Source organism: Phalacrocorax carbo, chromosome 1, assembly GCF_963921805.1.
Source record: "Phalacrocorax carbo chromosome 1, bPhaCar2.1, whole genome shotgun sequence".
Taxonomy (NCBI): domain Eukaryota; kingdom Metazoa; phylum Chordata; class Aves; order Suliformes; family Phalacrocoracidae; genus Phalacrocorax; species Phalacrocorax carbo.
This window is the reverse complement of record NC_087513.1, coordinates 37,944,532-37,961,339: the sequence shown is the minus strand read 5'-3', so window position 1 is coordinate 37,961,339 and position 16,808 is coordinate 37,944,532. Positions and strand designations below refer to the sequence as shown.

The 16,808-nt window shown below is 42.3% G+C and overlaps 1 protein-coding gene across 6 annotated transcripts in view; it reads right to left on the bottom strand.

Annotated features, from left to right (window-relative positions):
* Positions 1 to 2,816: 2,816 nt before the first annotated feature.
* Positions 2,817 to 16,808, bottom strand: part of TBC1D30 (TBC1 domain family member 30) — a 58,260-nt gene continuing 44,268 nt past the window's right edge. For 4 of the 6 annotated variants that reach the window (XM_064448746.1, XM_064448736.1, XM_064448717.1 and 1 more), the window contains 6 exons: positions 16,049 to 16,154; positions 9,981 to 10,093; positions 9,669 to 9,808; positions 7,031 to 7,237; positions 6,797 to 6,853; positions 2,817 to 5,480 (listed from right to left, as the gene is read on the bottom strand). In XM_064448746.1, coding sequence (XP_064304816.1) covers positions 4,699 to 5,480; positions 6,797 to 6,853; positions 7,031 to 7,237; positions 9,669 to 9,808; positions 9,981 to 10,093; positions 16,049 to 16,154 — 1,405 coding nt within the window. In that variant the 3' untranslated portion in view covers positions 2,817 to 4,698. The remainder of the gene's footprint in view (positions 5,481 to 6,796; positions 6,854 to 7,030; positions 7,238 to 9,668; positions 9,809 to 9,980; positions 10,094 to 16,048; positions 16,155 to 16,808) is intronic. The other 2 variants (XM_064448727.1, XM_064448755.1) reach the window with 1 other exon arrangement.

Sequence of the window (16,808 nt, the reverse complement as noted above, 5' to 3'; positions counted from 1 at the left end):
CAACACCATTGGGTGTGTGCGAAAAGGGCCGAAAAACCAGTCGGGAACTACTTACTGCCTGTGTGTCCTCCATCACCACATGCACTGTGTGAAGTGCTGGTCCCGGGTTTTCAGCCATGTCTGACTTTCTGAGGGTCTGTGAGACTTTCCAGCCTGCTCCCACCACCTGCCCCTTCAGAGGATGCCTCACACCAGTCCTGTAGCATCTCCCAAAGCAAGGGGAGGCTGGTCAGCCTGGAGGGGAGGAACCTCCATGCGCTCGAAGTGCAAGCGGAGCCTGCAGAGGCAAACCGGCACACAGCAGGAATCACAGCAACAGTTACTGTTTCAGGGTCATATTTTCTGGTGTTTGTTATTCTTTTCATTCCTGCCTATGTCTCGCTTATTATTCTTTTCATGTGGAGGAGGAAACTTTGCTACTGTTTGTGGTCCCCACTGTACATGCAGCTGCCTAGATTAGGATGCCGCTGGTTTGCTGTGGATGAGCTGCTGGCCTGGCCAGCCACTTCACCTCTGTGTGATGTGCATAACCCAGACAAAATTGGATGACTGCCCTAAGGGAAGGCTGTCTCTGGAATCACCGTGTTCCTACAAGACTCCTTTCTGAGGTGTTTCCAACCATTAGCGGTCAGAGAAAAGATGCTGGGCTAAGCTGGCCAGCATGGCTATCCTTATCTCCCTGAAAGCTGTTATCAAACACGCAGATAATGAACACAAACAAGGGTTGGGAGTTCACAAAGAAAAAGAACAAGCCAAACGCGCATAGCAACGGTTGCAAAAATTATTGAGTGCTGCAATGCAGAAAGCACCTGTCTCTCCTGCTCCAGTATTCAAAAAAATGAGGGACTGCTCAAAAAATTTCCTGGCATCACCAGTATAAAATATTAGAAAACCAACAAGTGATAATGAAAAATTGTACACACCCTTGAGAGAAGGAGAGAGCGTACAAGGTATCACGTAGCAGTCCCTTCTACCAGACCGGCAGGGTGGCTGCTGACAAACCAGACGTGGAGGATTACATCCCAAGTGCTAATGTGAGTTGAGCAGTGCATAAATCCACCAGACCCCCTGCAAACTGGTGCAAGCCGTGCCCTGAGCACGCACAGGTCTGCAAAGCATTGCAGAGCTGCAGATAGCATGGCAAGCTTCACCCAGCGTTGCACGGCCACATCCATCCAGCAATGGCCTGGCACACCTGTCAGTTAGCAACACTTACTAGCCTGGTTTTGGGGCAGTGTCATTATAGCTACACCCTCCCTGCAGAGCTGGCCCAGGGCACAGGCCGCGAGGAGTCTGGTGTGCCAGCAATGACAGCACATGTTTTACACTGGCTGGGATTCGAGCGTTTGCTCCCTTCTTGACAACTCACTGTGCGAACCGAGCTGCAGTGAACCGCATCGGAGGGCTCTCTGCTGGCGTCTCCCTCCTGCCTGGGCAGGCTGGGAGCAAGCACTGGGGCTACCAAGCAGGTGGACAACAACGACACGTGATGTGGCTCCTCACTGGCATCAGTCAAGTCCATGAAGACTTTTGAATGCATGAAGGATGGGCAGGGAGTGGTATGCCATGGATCTGATCCTTTGATTTGTTGTTTATAAACAAACGACCTAAAAAGACACATAGGCACCAAGGAGTTTGCTTTCCCTCAAAACTTTTTGCACCTTGCCTGGATGGGTTGCTCCTTCCCTCCTCCCAACATCTCCACCCAATGCATCGCCTCCCATGCCACCACTATGCCTGCCCGCTTGTTTGTGGTAAGCCAGTGTGGTTTGATATGGTTTTATCAGAAAAAGACTTTGGAAACATTTGTGGTTCTTTTTAAACCTGCGGTGAGCCAGTAAGTGCTGTATGCTTCTTGTAGGATGAAGCGCAGCTGAAATGGCATCCTGCAGGCTGGGGGAGGCTGGGCCTGAGCATCAGGTAGCCTGACATGGTCTTACACCGCAAAACACTTCTGTGTCCTAAATCATGTTAAATACCTCATGACAAAGTCAGCTTGTGCAAGCCCTGAGGGGTCTCCGGGCTCTCCAGTGAGGAAGGATGTGCAGAAGATATCGTTCACACCTGCACTTCCCTGCAGTGTGCTGGATCCACCCTTCCCACCCATGACCCTCCCAGAGGTGTACACCCTTGCAAGAATGCCGTCACCAATGAAGAGGTGTCCAAACACAGCAGTTTCTGGCTGCTTGAGAAACCAGTCACCCGACCAGTCCCTGCTGGCTGATGACATACAGGCTGAATGTGCTCGTCTGGGATGACTGCGTGTCTCAAATCACCATGGGGCTCCACGACAACCCCTTGCCTTGAACGAATCTTCCGCCAACAAAAAGGAAGTAGAACTGGAGCAAGCAAAGGATTGACAAGGACAGGGATCCATTCGGATGAATTTTTGCCTCTTCATGCTTCAGTGGAGCTGGTGTCAGATGATGCCGTTGGCTCCCTGCCACTCGGCCAGGTGTGACTGCTGCCTGTGGACAGGCACCGGGTAACTCATCGCAAGAAGGTCAAGGGAAAACACAGAATGGTGAAATCACCCACCTTATTTCTGTATGAACATTTTCATGTTGTTTATCCCTGCAGCAAACATCACCAAACTAATGCACTGAGTTGCCATGGTTCCTTCGCCTCAATCCTAATGGTCCAAGTAGACCCTCAGAGCACGCCCGTCAATTATTGATTAGGTCTGATACACTAGAATTACTATTCTATTGGAATTTCTTTCTTCCAACCAACATCCCTGCAATGATTGCTAATTTTCCATTGCTTAATCACACCTTAACACACTGAAAATTCATGCATGTACTTGCAACATTTCATCAGGTTTTGCAGAATGACAGTCCTTTTATTTTTACTGGTTCAGTATACAGCCGCATGATACACCGAAGCTAAGAAAAACTGGGGCAAATGATTCACAGTAAAATTTTGAGAAGTCCATTTCTTCTAAATCAAGGCAGAAACAATTCTCGTACAGTCCATGATCAGCAACTAAATTCTACATTACTTTAAATTTACTTAGCGCTATAAATAATCATTAGTGACAATACTACTATGATCTGAAAATAAGGCAGGGGCAAGATCTGAACTACATGTGTTTTATATTTATAGTGTTCATACTTGTATATTATTTTATATGCATACACTTGTATAAAACAACAACAAAATAAAACTGTCCCCACAACAATAAACAGGGTATATTGTACAGCTTATAAATCATGGTATAGAGTAAAACTGGTATCACATCCTATCGGTTATGGGATACATTAATAAATAGACAATGATATATTTATTCACAAATTTAACAAAGAATTTTAAAGAAGGAGGAAAGGTATTACATACAGTGATTCATCATTAGTGCTTTTACTCCGGTTTAAAGTAATTGCACTTTCACGTCATGGGAAAGGTGGAAGCAATAAGGTAATGGAGCACAGTCGATACGTACAATTCACAGCAGAGCTGTAACATTTTTATGAGCAACCTGTAATTTTCAGAGTGCCTAACTGTGCACCCCTGAAGTTGAATTGTTCACATTTAGTTTTTCTGCTTGCCTATTTAGTGTATAGAGAAAAAAAAGGACTTGTCTTATGGTATTCACCAGCTTTGCTTTTTGATTTTGAAGTAAATACTCAAGCTTATCGCTTTGCCATTGCTCTTTCCCACCAAATGAGAACCAAGCCCTGGAAGCCCACAGCAGTCCCATGGGCCCACCCCACTTACATAGTGGCTGATGCGTTGGCTTTTAACGATAAGTGGCACCCTAGGTATCTAATCACTCTACTTCTAGTATTTAAAACCCTAAACTACTTTGGAAGATTCATATATTTTACCTACTGCTAAACTAGAAAATATAATTTAATTACAAGCCTGTAATCTAGATTACAGTCAAGATGTACCGTAATACTCATACAGCTACACATACAGTTGTACCTAATTTTGCAGTGCTGCAACTCTCCAGCAGTAACTAACAGAAAAGTACGTATGTACACATGCAACACAAAAGGAGCAAACCAGAGCTGTGGATGGACTTAGGTCTGCTATTCTCATGCATTATATTTATATTAAAAATGATTTTTACACTACATTTGTATTAAAACCAGTATCAGCAGAGGACTGCTGTGGGAAGAGAAGCACAAAATGCTTCTCGAGAACGTCTGAAGCCAGGTGGGCGGGTAGATTAGTGGGAATGTTGAACACAAAGTGATACTTTCGAGTGCTAGGGCTGCTTGTGCTTCTGTTAGTCATGGCTCCTCCAGCTACCCATGATGATGAGGTCTAACAGAGAAGCTGCGTAAGAGTCATAAAAACTGTTATACCTGCCTGCTGCACCGGACAATTTGTCCTTCGAGCTTTGAAAGAGACAGGAGGCAGCCATGGGGACTGACGGGTTGAAGGCAGCCAGTGATTTTATGCCTGAGTTAAATTTAAAGAAACGGTATGCCTCACACTGCAAATCAATGTTTAGTTTACTACAGAACCATCAGAATCGTCAATAGGGTGCCAGAGTCCATCTTCACTAATCTATCCCATAACAACACGGGAGCACAATTTTCAAAGACACATATTTATACTTCTGGTAACCACTTTTGTCCCCATTACCTACCTAAAGATTAGAAACGCTCTGGGACACACATACACACACACATTTAAAAAAAAGCATACAAATTTTTGTTGCTGTCAGAAATACGAAGTGCCAGTAGTACGTCATCGTTTCCTGGTCCCACTGTTGCCACTGGCAGACTTACTGAAACTTCTGCTCATCTGTGGGAAGTGTACAGTCGGGGTTCTTTCCGTGGGGCCATACAGCCCCAAATTCCTGGCTGTAGCTGACTTTCGAAGAGGCTTGACACTGGGAAAAGGATTGAAGACTTGCGGCTTTGAGTTCCCAGGCTGGGGAGATTTAGCCAGGTTTCCATTGTCGCTGGATGAACTGGAGGACTCTGATAAACGTGGCTGGCCGCACTGATGGGATGTTGATTCAGCATCGGTTTTGTTATCTGTGGTGAGCTCCAATGCTTCCAGTTTTAGCTGAACCACTGACATGTTTGTACTACTGTCTGTAGAGACTGGCTCAGACGACTGCTGGTCAGCTTTTCGAGTAGTCCTGTCATCCAAACCGCCACCTCCTCCTTCTCCAAAGTCAGAATGTTTGGAAGTCTCCTCCTTTGCACCAGGACTATTTGTTTTACTGCTCTCGCTCTGCTCATCTATTAGTCCTATGGTATCCCCATAGCCCAGCTGGCCTTTGGCCCTAGCAATATTCTTTCGATGGACGCGTATGTGAGTGCGCCACGGAGAGTTCAGTTTTGTTTTAAGATCATCTTGGGGAATGGGAGACATCTTCCCGGTAGCATGACTCGGGATGTGAATAACAGCATTTTTGAGAGACCTGTTACTCAATTTCATCTTCTTTCCTAAAAGGAGGTGGTTTATCACTGGGGAATGGTTTACCTGAGAAGGGAGGAGGCTGGTAACTGGCCCTTTGTCTGAAAGAAAGTGTTTAAAAGAAACACAGTATTGTTAAAGAGCAAATTAATGTTCTAAGGATCCACCACCAAATCTGATGCCTTTCTTGAGGTATAGGCAAAGGTTTGTAGGACTGACTGCTATTAAACAAAAAACCAAATACACCCACCACCAAAAACACACCAACACTGAATTTATCTTATATCTTGGAGTCAAACAAAAAGCTGTACCATCTACAATAAAGATTTCTTGTCCTCCCTCCCTGCTTCTTACCTATGGGTAAGTCCTGAGCTAAGAATACCATGAAAATAAATCATAACAAAAAACGCTTCTCGATTTTTGGAATTGCACTGTAACTGACAGTTTAACATTAATATTGGCTTCTGATCTTTACCCTCTTCTTCATTTCTCTTCCAACTGTGAGAGGCAATTCAGTCCCTGTATGAGGTCAGTCACACAGGCCTCATGGAGAGGAGAATGAGCCAATGTGTTTTAAATGGATAAATCACACCAACTCTTTTCTATTAGGTCCTTTTATTAAACCAGACCAGTAGACCCAGAATTAGGTAATTAGACGACAGTTTGATTAAACCAGAAACCCAGCCCTGCATCATGATTAGTAAGATTAGAAAGGTTTGTGTTTGGGGGCAATCCTTGGGAATCAACATTTTACTGTTTGCACTGTTTCTGCTGGCTACAGCCTTTGTTCAAAGCAAATACTTCGCCAATATTTTTAAAAATAATTTCCTTACAAATTAGGTTAATGAACAATTGCAGCTGTACGCATTCAAATGCTCCTACTAGGACAAGTTCAGGCAATCTAGAAGAAGAAGAAATGTTGTTCAGAGACCCATCTGCATGGCTCAATGCTGACTTCGAAAGATGACATCTAAGTGGGAAGGAACAAGCCGGTTGGGCTGTGTTGTGTTCAGCTTGCGCACCCACTAAACCCTTCAGCCGCGCTGTTCACACTAACCCCTGCTTTGCTGAGTTTGCAGAAAGAAGACACCAAAACACTGATCGCTAAATAATGACCTGATGTCCTGCTCAATCCTCACAGCAGTATCATTATGGCTAGGTAAACTGTCTGCCATAATGGAACATCTGAACTAGTTCTTCAGCTGTGCAATTTGCCATGCCCGGATGAACTCAGAGGACTTCAGATAATACGGACCAGCTAGGAATCTGCCTGCCACTTGGTCTGAAGTGTACTCATCTCCTCATTTCACTTTTCCAGTGCACCAGTATGTCAACTCCAAGAATGCCAAAAGATTGAAAGTTTTTAATCAGAGAGATCAACACAATGCACCCAGATAGAAAAGACACCTTTAAATACCATTGTTCAGCTGGTCCCTGGGACCTAAAAAAATCCCAGGGTCATCATCTTCAGATCCTGACAAAAGAAGAAGAAACATCACCTTCTCATTTACAGTCCACCTGTGTGTGTTACCTATTTCATCAGTCCCTCTTGTCTATTTGGTTAAATGTAAAAGAATGGTTTTTGACTTGTCTCCTATGACAAAGTTAACTTGTAATAAATCACTAAATTAAGCACATTTTGATACTTTACCTGCTCTGATATACACATGGTGAACCTGCTGTTGCTGCTTCTTCTTTATCCTGGAATATTGCTTTTTAAGTGCGTTAATATCAGTAGTCATGCGTTCCATCATCATGCTGTTAAAAGCAGCATGATACTCGCTTCGGCAAGAGTCTATTGCTCCTGGACTTAATTCTGCAATGTTACTGGAACCCAGACTTTGCTCTTCATTCTGATCTGCACAGAGCGGGAATAAAGTGGAGATGAGGACTAAGTTGACATACTCAAGAGTTCCACAGATTATCTACAAGGGAAGTCAATGTCTCATTCCTATCATCTTATTAAACTGTAATGTATTACAATATTTTTTTTAATTAAAAGACATCTTTAACAAAGCTGCACTATTTATAATAAGTACCGCACTTCTAGACATGCTGCTTAAGGATAGCAATGGTTTGAGGAGAGTTTAAAGAGCACAAAAGTCATTTAACATGGCAATGCAAAGCTATAAGCAGAGTTCTTATCCAAAAGTAGAATCACAGAATCATTAATGTGGGAAAAGACCTCTAGGATCATCAAGTCCAACCACCAAGCCAACACTACCACGTCTCCTAAACCATGCCCTGAAGTGCCACGTCTACACTTCTTTTAAATACCTCCAGGGATGGTGACTCCACCACCTCTCTGGGCAGCCTGTTTCAATGCCTGACCACTTGTTCAGTGAAGACATTTTTTCCTAATATCCAATCTAAACCTCCCCTTATGCAGCCTGAAGCTGTTTCCTCTTGTTCTATCGCTAGGAATTTGGGAGAAGAGACCAACGTCCACCTTGCTACAACCTCATTTCAGGTAGTTGCAGAAAGCGATAAGGTCTCCCCTCAGCCTTCTCTTCTCTAGACTAAATAACCCCAGCTCCCGCAGCTGCTCCTCATCAGACTTGCTCTCCAGACCCTTCACCAGCTTCTTTGCCCTTCTCTGGACATGCTCCAGCACCTCAATGTCCTTCTTGTACTGAGGGGCTCAAAACACAACACAGTATTCAAGGTGCGGCCTCACCAGCGCCGAGTACAGGGGCACGACCACTTCCCTGCTCCTGCTGGCCACACTATTCCTGATACAAGCCAGGATGATGTTGGCCTTCTTGGCCACCCGGGCACACTGCTGGCTCATGTGCAGCCAGCTGTCAGCCAGCATCCCCAGGTCCTTCTCTGCCAGGCAGCTCTCCAGCCGCTCCTCCCCAAGCCTGTAGCGTTGCATGGGGTTGTTGTGACTGAAGTGCAGGACCCGGCACTTGGCCTTGTACATCAAACTATCACTAAAGTAATTCAGAAACTGATTATCAAAGACACTCAGCTGGTCAGAGAGGAGGCTAACAATGCAAGTTATAAAATACACTACAGTCAAGCAGGCATAAGATTAAACAACTGACCTAGTAATTACCAGCAAGAAGCATCAAGAAACAGTTATAGCACCACAGGGAGAAAGCTGCTAGTAGCAACAAAAGGGGTAGGCGCAGAGCAGCTGAGAATCAGGCAACTTTAGAGTGTCTCTGACCAACAGCTGCAGAGCAACAGCAGCAATGCAATTTATTTTCACAGCTGTTTCTGCACCACCAAACTGGCACTCCAGGGTCAAGGGGATAATTCTTTTTCAAGCGATGTTTGTTTGTCTTTGGCTTAGTTTGCACCAGCAGTTTGATGTTCTGACTAAGTGCTAGCTTGAAGCAGCAGGTAGAGACTTATAGTCCCTCAGGAAGAGAAAAACAAAACACCACAGCAATCAAGAGGAAAATTGCAGCTTATAGGTCTCAGCAAAACCAAGCCACAAGAATGATTATGCATAATCAGATAACAGCTACTGCTGCATCAGTCTGGGTTTTCTTGGGGGGGAAGGTAGAGGGGGTGGGTTGGGGATAAATAACTACAGCCTCTTCCGGGATATCACAAAATGACTGCTGATCCAGTACCGTTTTGTAAAGGTTGCTGCAAGGTAACAAATTATCTGCTTTTCTTGCATGGATCAGAATTTTGTTCTGCTTGTAGAGCTTGCACAGGTGAACATGAAATTCTGTCAGGAAATTTTATTTCAACGTAGGGGGATTTGAAAAATAGTGGCATTTTGTCAGAACACCCTAAATCATACACAATTTTATAAAAACGTGAATATACTCAAAACATACAACAGTCTGAACGTTTGGCCAAAAGGGCGGTGAAATGACCTGCAGAATTCACTCACTGCTGACAGCTTCCAATATTAGCCATGCATATGCTAATAAAGGTCAAGATTAGTTATTACATGTACACTCTTCCGACAATGCCGATTACCTAATAGCTGCCTTGGAAACAAGCATGGATTTAGGGTGGACTTTTTTCCTCACGTGTCTTTTTTTGTGGGTGGGCAACACTACGGTGTTGGATTTTTTTAAACCATTACTGCAGTCAAATCCTTAACCCACACTGTCATTTACTGCATATCCATACAGCCTTCAAACTTGACTTTGAAGACATCTTCATGGATCACAGAGCAAGTCATCCGGTACCTGCTGTAATCTCTACATGAATATAAAAAACAATTTTCATAGCAGCTTTCACAGAGGAAGCTACAGACGATTTCTACAAGGTCGTGCACATTTAATTACATTTTCCAAAATGAACAAAAGCACTTTTACCTTTCATCTGCTTTTGGTATTTTTGGAGCTCTGGTGCCAAAAATCCACTTAACGGTCCAAGACAGCCAATTGCATTGGCAATTGAGTCTTCGTCATCTAGGTCATTCTCCTCATCACTGTCTCTGGTTCTGCCTAGCTTTCTGTCAAATCAGAACGTAAGAGAAATAAGAAAGAGACATTCTTAAATATGATCATTACCCAACATCTTTCGCTTCTTTAGGAGCGTACAGGGAGGATGCTACCTGCCTTTTCATTATCTGTGTAGGGTAAACAATAACTCTATATGCCATAAGCAGTGCATTTCAAACTTACCCCGAGAGTGAAGTTGATTTTACTGCTGCAGGGAAAGGAGTAATATTGTACGTGTATTTCTCCCTTAATTCCGCCAGCTGTGGGAAGGGAAACTGAGCCATGGTATAAACAGTCTAGGGGAAAAAAAAAATTGCAGCTTTTAAAATTGTCACTTTAACTAACAGCTCCACAAAAGATTTCTCTGTGAACAGACTTTCACGGTCTTGTTGGATTAAAGGCTGCACATTCTCATGCGCTGTAAGAAAACGGAAATGGTCTAGTTTTATGATTCAGTCAGTATTTCCTGTAAGAAAAATAAAGACTGACTCACTAGAAAAATACATGGTTCAGAGGGAAAAAAAAAAAGTGTAACATACAACACGAGATGTAAGGTTCTTTTCAACTCCTGTACTTATTCAATAACGATTGTCAATCGTCTCCTTGCCAGCACACTGGAAGTCTTCCTCCTCCAATTATGATTTCACTTACATGAATGCATCATTGATGTTTTCAGGATCTTCCAGAAGACCTACGTTTCTGCTCAAGTATTCAACGAGGTATTGACAGTAGCATAGATAGGAATGAGTAGATGCTCACTTGATGTGGACTGTTAACAGATCCAGTACTTCACCTGAGCAGCCTCAAGAGCTGTGTGAAGGAAATCACTTCAGTACAAAAATTATGGCCAAAGAGGAAGGACCCAACATTATCCAACTAACATTTCTCCTCTCAGTTTCTGGTTTTGATTGTTGTTTTGTGGTTGGGGTTTTTTTGGGGGTGGTGGTTGTATTTTTTAAAATACTCGTTCTATGGTGAACAAAGAAACCTCTCTGCAACTCTCTGAACTCAATATGTAGTCCCTAGGACTTAAAACAAGGCCATAAAAAACTCCAATACATTTTATTTGCTTCAATACTCAGAGTTAAATAGTTGCAAATGCATTTGCTTTCAGCATTATTTTTGCTTTAAGTCATTTTTTTAATGACAGAACATGTGTCACCAGCCAACCTGTCAGAAAGACACATCATATTCATTGCAACATCACTGCTGATTTGTTCCTACCTACTTTAGCTGCAACACCCCCCCCACCCCCCCCGCTTTTGTACACTTACAAGTATTCAGGACTTCCGAATAACTGACACACAATTCATTGGGATTCTCCATGTCAGAAGTAAAACGAAAAAAATAGTCGAAATATAATTTCTCACAGTTTCTCTGAAAAATCACAACTTTTCCCCATCTTGAGTATTAAATGTCTTGTGAAAGACAGTAACATAAAAATTTCTCATTAGCTATGACAGAAAATCTTCAAATATATTTTTTTTCCTGTGCTATTAAGTCAGTGACATTTTCACCTGAAGGCAAAATGGCCTCAATTAAGATGAAAGGAAATTTTGAACAATTTCTACATAATCCATTCTTGAACCATGCCTTGTCTGTGCTAAATATGCTAAGGAAAACTGCAAACATGAATTCAGTAATAGACCCGTCAGACTTTCCCAACAGAAAAAACCCCCACGTTTCACCAACAGCAATGATGTAAGCAGTGAGGAGCAGGAAGGACACTCCTGGCTGGATCAGGCACAGGGCAATCGTGCAGCTCAGCAGGTTTCTGTGTGAAAATGCTTTTACGGTTCAAGCCACGCACAGTCTCTAAAGCAAGGAGAATGCCTACAAAAACCCAGAGCGTGAACTGAAGGCTTTGCCACTCCATGAAACTACAATGTTACCGTGAAAGACAAATATTCCCTACGGCCTGGACAGCAATATCCCGGCAGTCTACCAGACGAAGGAATTTTATGATCTGGAGAAAGACCCACCTCCGGCCCAACATGTCTGCCTGTTTGTTTGATCTCCACCACACCTTCCTGTTTTTTTTTCCCCCATATGTCTCAACTCTCTCCGTTCGCAGAGAAGGAGGTGTGTCTGGAATTTATTTCTACTCTGTATCAACAGCCTTTTCAGGTAACTTGTTCCATATGCTAGTCGCCCTTTAAGTGAAACTGTCAACTCAGAGTCCTCCATTTACTCCTTGCACCTACTGTTTTAGATTATACTTTTAGCTTTTGCCTGCCTCCAATCTGTGTCTCTTCCAGATCCTGTGCAATTTCTTCCATTTAGCATACATGTTTTAAACTTAATTACTTGTTATCAGATTATAACTGGAGGCCTCGCTTGCCATCTGGCTAAGAGATCCACAAACAAATTTTATGCTGATGCAAGTTCCGCTGGAAATTTGAAAAATATTGTCAATCAACACCTGTGATATCCTCACAGCAATGCTTCAGAGTCAAAGCATCCTGTTCCTAATTTGTACACAGCCTTGGATGCCATTTTGTTAATTCTGGTGCAACTGTGCCAGAGGGAAAAGCCTACACATACGAAGCATGATGCAGCCAAACTTATCTTATTTATAGCCATAAGGGACAGATTCCGGGAACGAGAAAAAAAAGACAAGGAAAAACCCTATCTTCTCACCTTAAATAATTGCATTTATCAATCCTTTGCCTTCCCCTAAAAATGCAAAGCCATCTACACCCTCAGCAGAATACCGTACAAAAGGTTTTAGACTGTGGCTTCCAAAAAAGGGTAAGCAGCTTTGCCTTTGCAGACAGCTCACGCACACTTATCTCAAGAGCCACCCCACACTGGTTTAAGGTTCCTCTCTCTTTTCACTTTCACTAAGAAAACAAAACGAAAAGCAAAACTAAAAACAAACCCAAAAGAAAACACAGTGCTACTCCAGTAGAAAGTTAATAGTGAATACCATCAAATCAGGGTAGCTCTCTATAGGAGATAATCCAAAATGCTAGGGTACTACAGTGGGATTAATCCCTGTTCCCCTCTGCCACAGCAAACACAGAGGGATGCCTCTCCTTTTCCTGCTTGCTTCTTACGTCCTCTACCCTGAAATGCTTCTAGGCATACAAACTGAATTAGTATAACTGCTTATAAAAATGGCTGCTTTCTGAGAAGATGTGAAAGCGTGTAGCTGGGGTTCTTTAGTCTAGAAGAAGAGGAGGCTGAGGGGAGACCGTATCACTCTCTGCAACTACCTGAAAGGGGGTCGTAGTGAGGTGGGTGTTGGTCTCTTCTCCCAAGTTACTAGTGATAGAACTTCAAGCTATAGATAGATAGAACTTCAAGAAACAGATTCAAGCTGCATCAAGGGAGGTTTAGATTGGATATTAGGAAAAATTTCTTCACTGAACAAGTAGTCAGGCATTGGAATAGGCTGCACAGAGAGGTGATGGAGTCACCATCCCCGTGGGCATTCAAAAAAAACATGTACATGTGGCACTTCGGGACACGGTTTAGGAGGCATGGTGGTGTTGGGTTGATGGTTGGACTTGATCCTAGAGGTCTTTTCCCACATTAATGATTCTGTATCTGCAGAGACCAGACGTACAGCCTTCTGTCTCCATGTTAGAAACAAAGTTTATTAATAGGCCAATAAAATGACATTACTGAATACTGTATTTGTTTAACTTCTAGCCCTGAATACATACCTGGTCTAGCATCTGATGTGTACAGCAGTTACCCTGTATTCACCTGAATTGTTCAATGTGAAAAAGGAGGAAGCTGTAGGCTTGCTTGCTCCTCCAATCCCTCCATCCTCTCCTCAGCACAACACTAAGAACTCTTGCCATATAAAGGCCAAATCTGCAGAAGCTTTAAGCCCTTAATCCTACGTATATGTACTGTCTCCATGGGAGGGAGGAAGGTAGGCATTTTGAATTATAAACTTGCACCAACTATACATTCTGGTGGACAGAATGAGGACAAGAGTCCTCTGACCTACTTCGGACATCTGCTCACCAACACTTGCCCCTGAAGCCCTACCTCCCTCCTCCTCCAATTCCCAAAGGAAACAGACCTTTTAGAACACAATTTGTTTTCTAGTGGTGAAGTGCCTGTTACTCTTCACTGGCTTAAGTGAGCCTGGACAGGTAGTTCAGGTGCAAATGTAAGTGTCATGCAAGTCTAAAGAAAAGTAAGACAAGCCTAAAGAAAAGTGAGATTATTGCCACCAGCAACCTTTACAGAAATGTATAGGGGAGGCAAGGCAGGATATTAATCCTTTCCCACAGTAGGATATAATCCTTGAGCCACCTTGTAAAAAGTATTAGATGTAAATTCACCATTCTGATTGTGATTAGGGAAAAAAAGAAAGAATAAAAGGAACTTTATGAAAACAAAGCAGCCTCAACATTCATCTCTGACTCCTCTGAAAAAGCCTAAAGCAATTTAAGAAACAGTGTCTTCAAGCAGCCTGGATCCTGTCATTGACCCAGTGGTTCATGTTTCTTTATTTTCTTCTCCAACACAGAAAGAATTGTTCAAATGCAGCAGCCAGGCATATGGTGGCATTCATATCCCGTAATGGTAAACACCTGTAGTGCCTAATTCTCTCCACTCTGAGTGAACACCTCAGATGGAGACAGCTACGCTGCTGGTGCCTGCCTTTGACTTGAAGAATGCTATCTAAACTATAGAGTGGTTTCTTCATCTGAGATGACACACATAGAACAGACACACTGCTTCTCTATGCAGAAAACTTAAACCTGCCACATTCCCCATTGTCAATGGCAATGCTATCCTACCTTAACGCTGTCAGGGTCACAAAATACACATGTACACTATGAATGCACATATGCTTTGCACCAAGTGCTGATTTTTGTGCTGAAGCACAAAGAGACTGCTAGTTTAGTATACTTGTTATTGCAACAGTTAAAAATCCAAAAAGATACTTCCATCCCTCCAACCAGTAAGTTACCTATGCCTTATCTTCTATTACACACAATGGCAAAGAAGGAAATCCACACTGAGTCACTAAAGCCCAATTCAGCTTTCCCAATACTATTTGTTGTCACAGGTGCCGTATCTTAATTTTGTACTGCACTTGAGACCAGGAACTGAAACATAATGAATATGAGAAGGCGTCAGCTTGAGCCACTCTCCCTCATGGATCCTCAATACCTGAATGGCCTTGTGAGAAACTTGAACACATATTTAAAAAGCACATGAGCACTGCTGACTCACTGCATTTCCATTTTTGAAGCAAAACAAAGCCACAGTGCTCACCCCTCTCATCCCTAGAGCTCCCTCATTAAACAAAATATCGATAACAAAAGCCAAAAATCTGAAAGTGACCCTTTATTTCAGAGCAGTGTGTCACCTGACAATGGAAGTGTGTATTCCCAGACAGGTGATAAGTTTTTCTTCCAGTAATGGGTAACAGAAGTCACCTGTTAACTACTGCAATAAACTCATCCAAGTTCATACACTGACTGACTTTATTTTCCTTCCTCTAAGTCAGGTAAAAAATGTCAGATTAATTATGTGCTCTGTATTTGCTATTTGTACCCGTTTAATCACCATATCCTAACTCATCAAAAGCAAAGTTCCAGAACTGTAGCACGAACTCTTTATAAAACATCTAAGTAGACAACACCTCAAGGATATCAGAAAAAAAAGCGCAAATCAATACAGTTACAACAACTAAAGGCCCTTTCCTTTTCCAGAACAATGTGCATCTTTGTTCTTATATGTATGTATACATACAGATGTATACTTTAAGAATTCAGGGACTGCAATTATCTACAAATGTCTTTGTTTATAGTTCACTGACAAGTGTTCATGGCTGTTTTTTTTTTAAATCATGAAAGATATTTTTGTTCCCTTCTCGTTTCATAAACTCTTGTCTCCCACAGTGTCTGCAGAATGAAAAGGACACAATGTAATAAATAACTGGCTAAAGTATAAAACACCCTAAAAATGATGACTACTAAAAGATTCTACATCTTACTTGCATAAATCCAACTGGATGTCGTATCACAAAACACAACCAATTTTTATCAAATGAAGCCTAGTGGTTCTCTATACTTAACGTATAAGATAAGATTTTAGCTTTAACTGCAAGTCATCTGTTTGTTTCATTGACATGCTAGCTCAGCTCAGTTACCTTATTAAGCTTTTACTCTCAGTTTAGGTTTCTACAGAATCTGAACAAAAATGTGATCTGTTAGAAATCAGCACCTAAAGAACACAGAGAAAACACAAACAATAATTATGTCACAATTACTCACCTGCATGAGTTCATTGCTGTCAATCAGACTGTCTTCCAGCATCTCCTGGGTCAGCTTGCCCATGGTACTGTAAAACTCATCTGCAGTTTCACAACACTCTATTTGCCTACATCAAAATACGTTGGTTTTTTATTTTACTTTTACATATGATTACACACCTCCAAACCAAAACTGAAATTTCCGTCATCATAAAGCACGCGCTTCCATTAGTCACCTTAATTAATTGCAATAATCCTCCCTATGCTTCCAAGTAATAAAATTGTGCACATCATATTGCAAATACTGGTGCAGTAAAACGATGTACTGAGCACAGCTCACTGTCCTGACTGCTCATGATAAAGGATTTGTGCATGTCCGGACAGGTTACTCCCTCTGCCTCTTTCACTTCTACATCATCAGAATCAATAACTCCTGCCTCCTACTAGCACAAAGGAGCTCTCCCATCAACTCAGAAAGGGAGAATAAAGATTCCTGACTGCCTCATCACCCTTTCTTCACTGTGCAATAAACGGCTGAATTCACTGGTTGAAATATCTTTTTGTCAGACAGGAACATATTCACTGGCCAGAAAACATTCTGGTGGAGTAAATTAAGTATAGGTGTATTTATATATGTCATTGTATTCAAAAAAGCTGAGTTCACATAATTCAGAATGAAGGAAAATTCACTCATATCCTGCATACTTGTGACAGTTCTAAATTAGAGATGCAGACCTTTTTTTGTTTGGTGTTTGGGTTTTTTGTTGTTGTTGGGTTTTGGG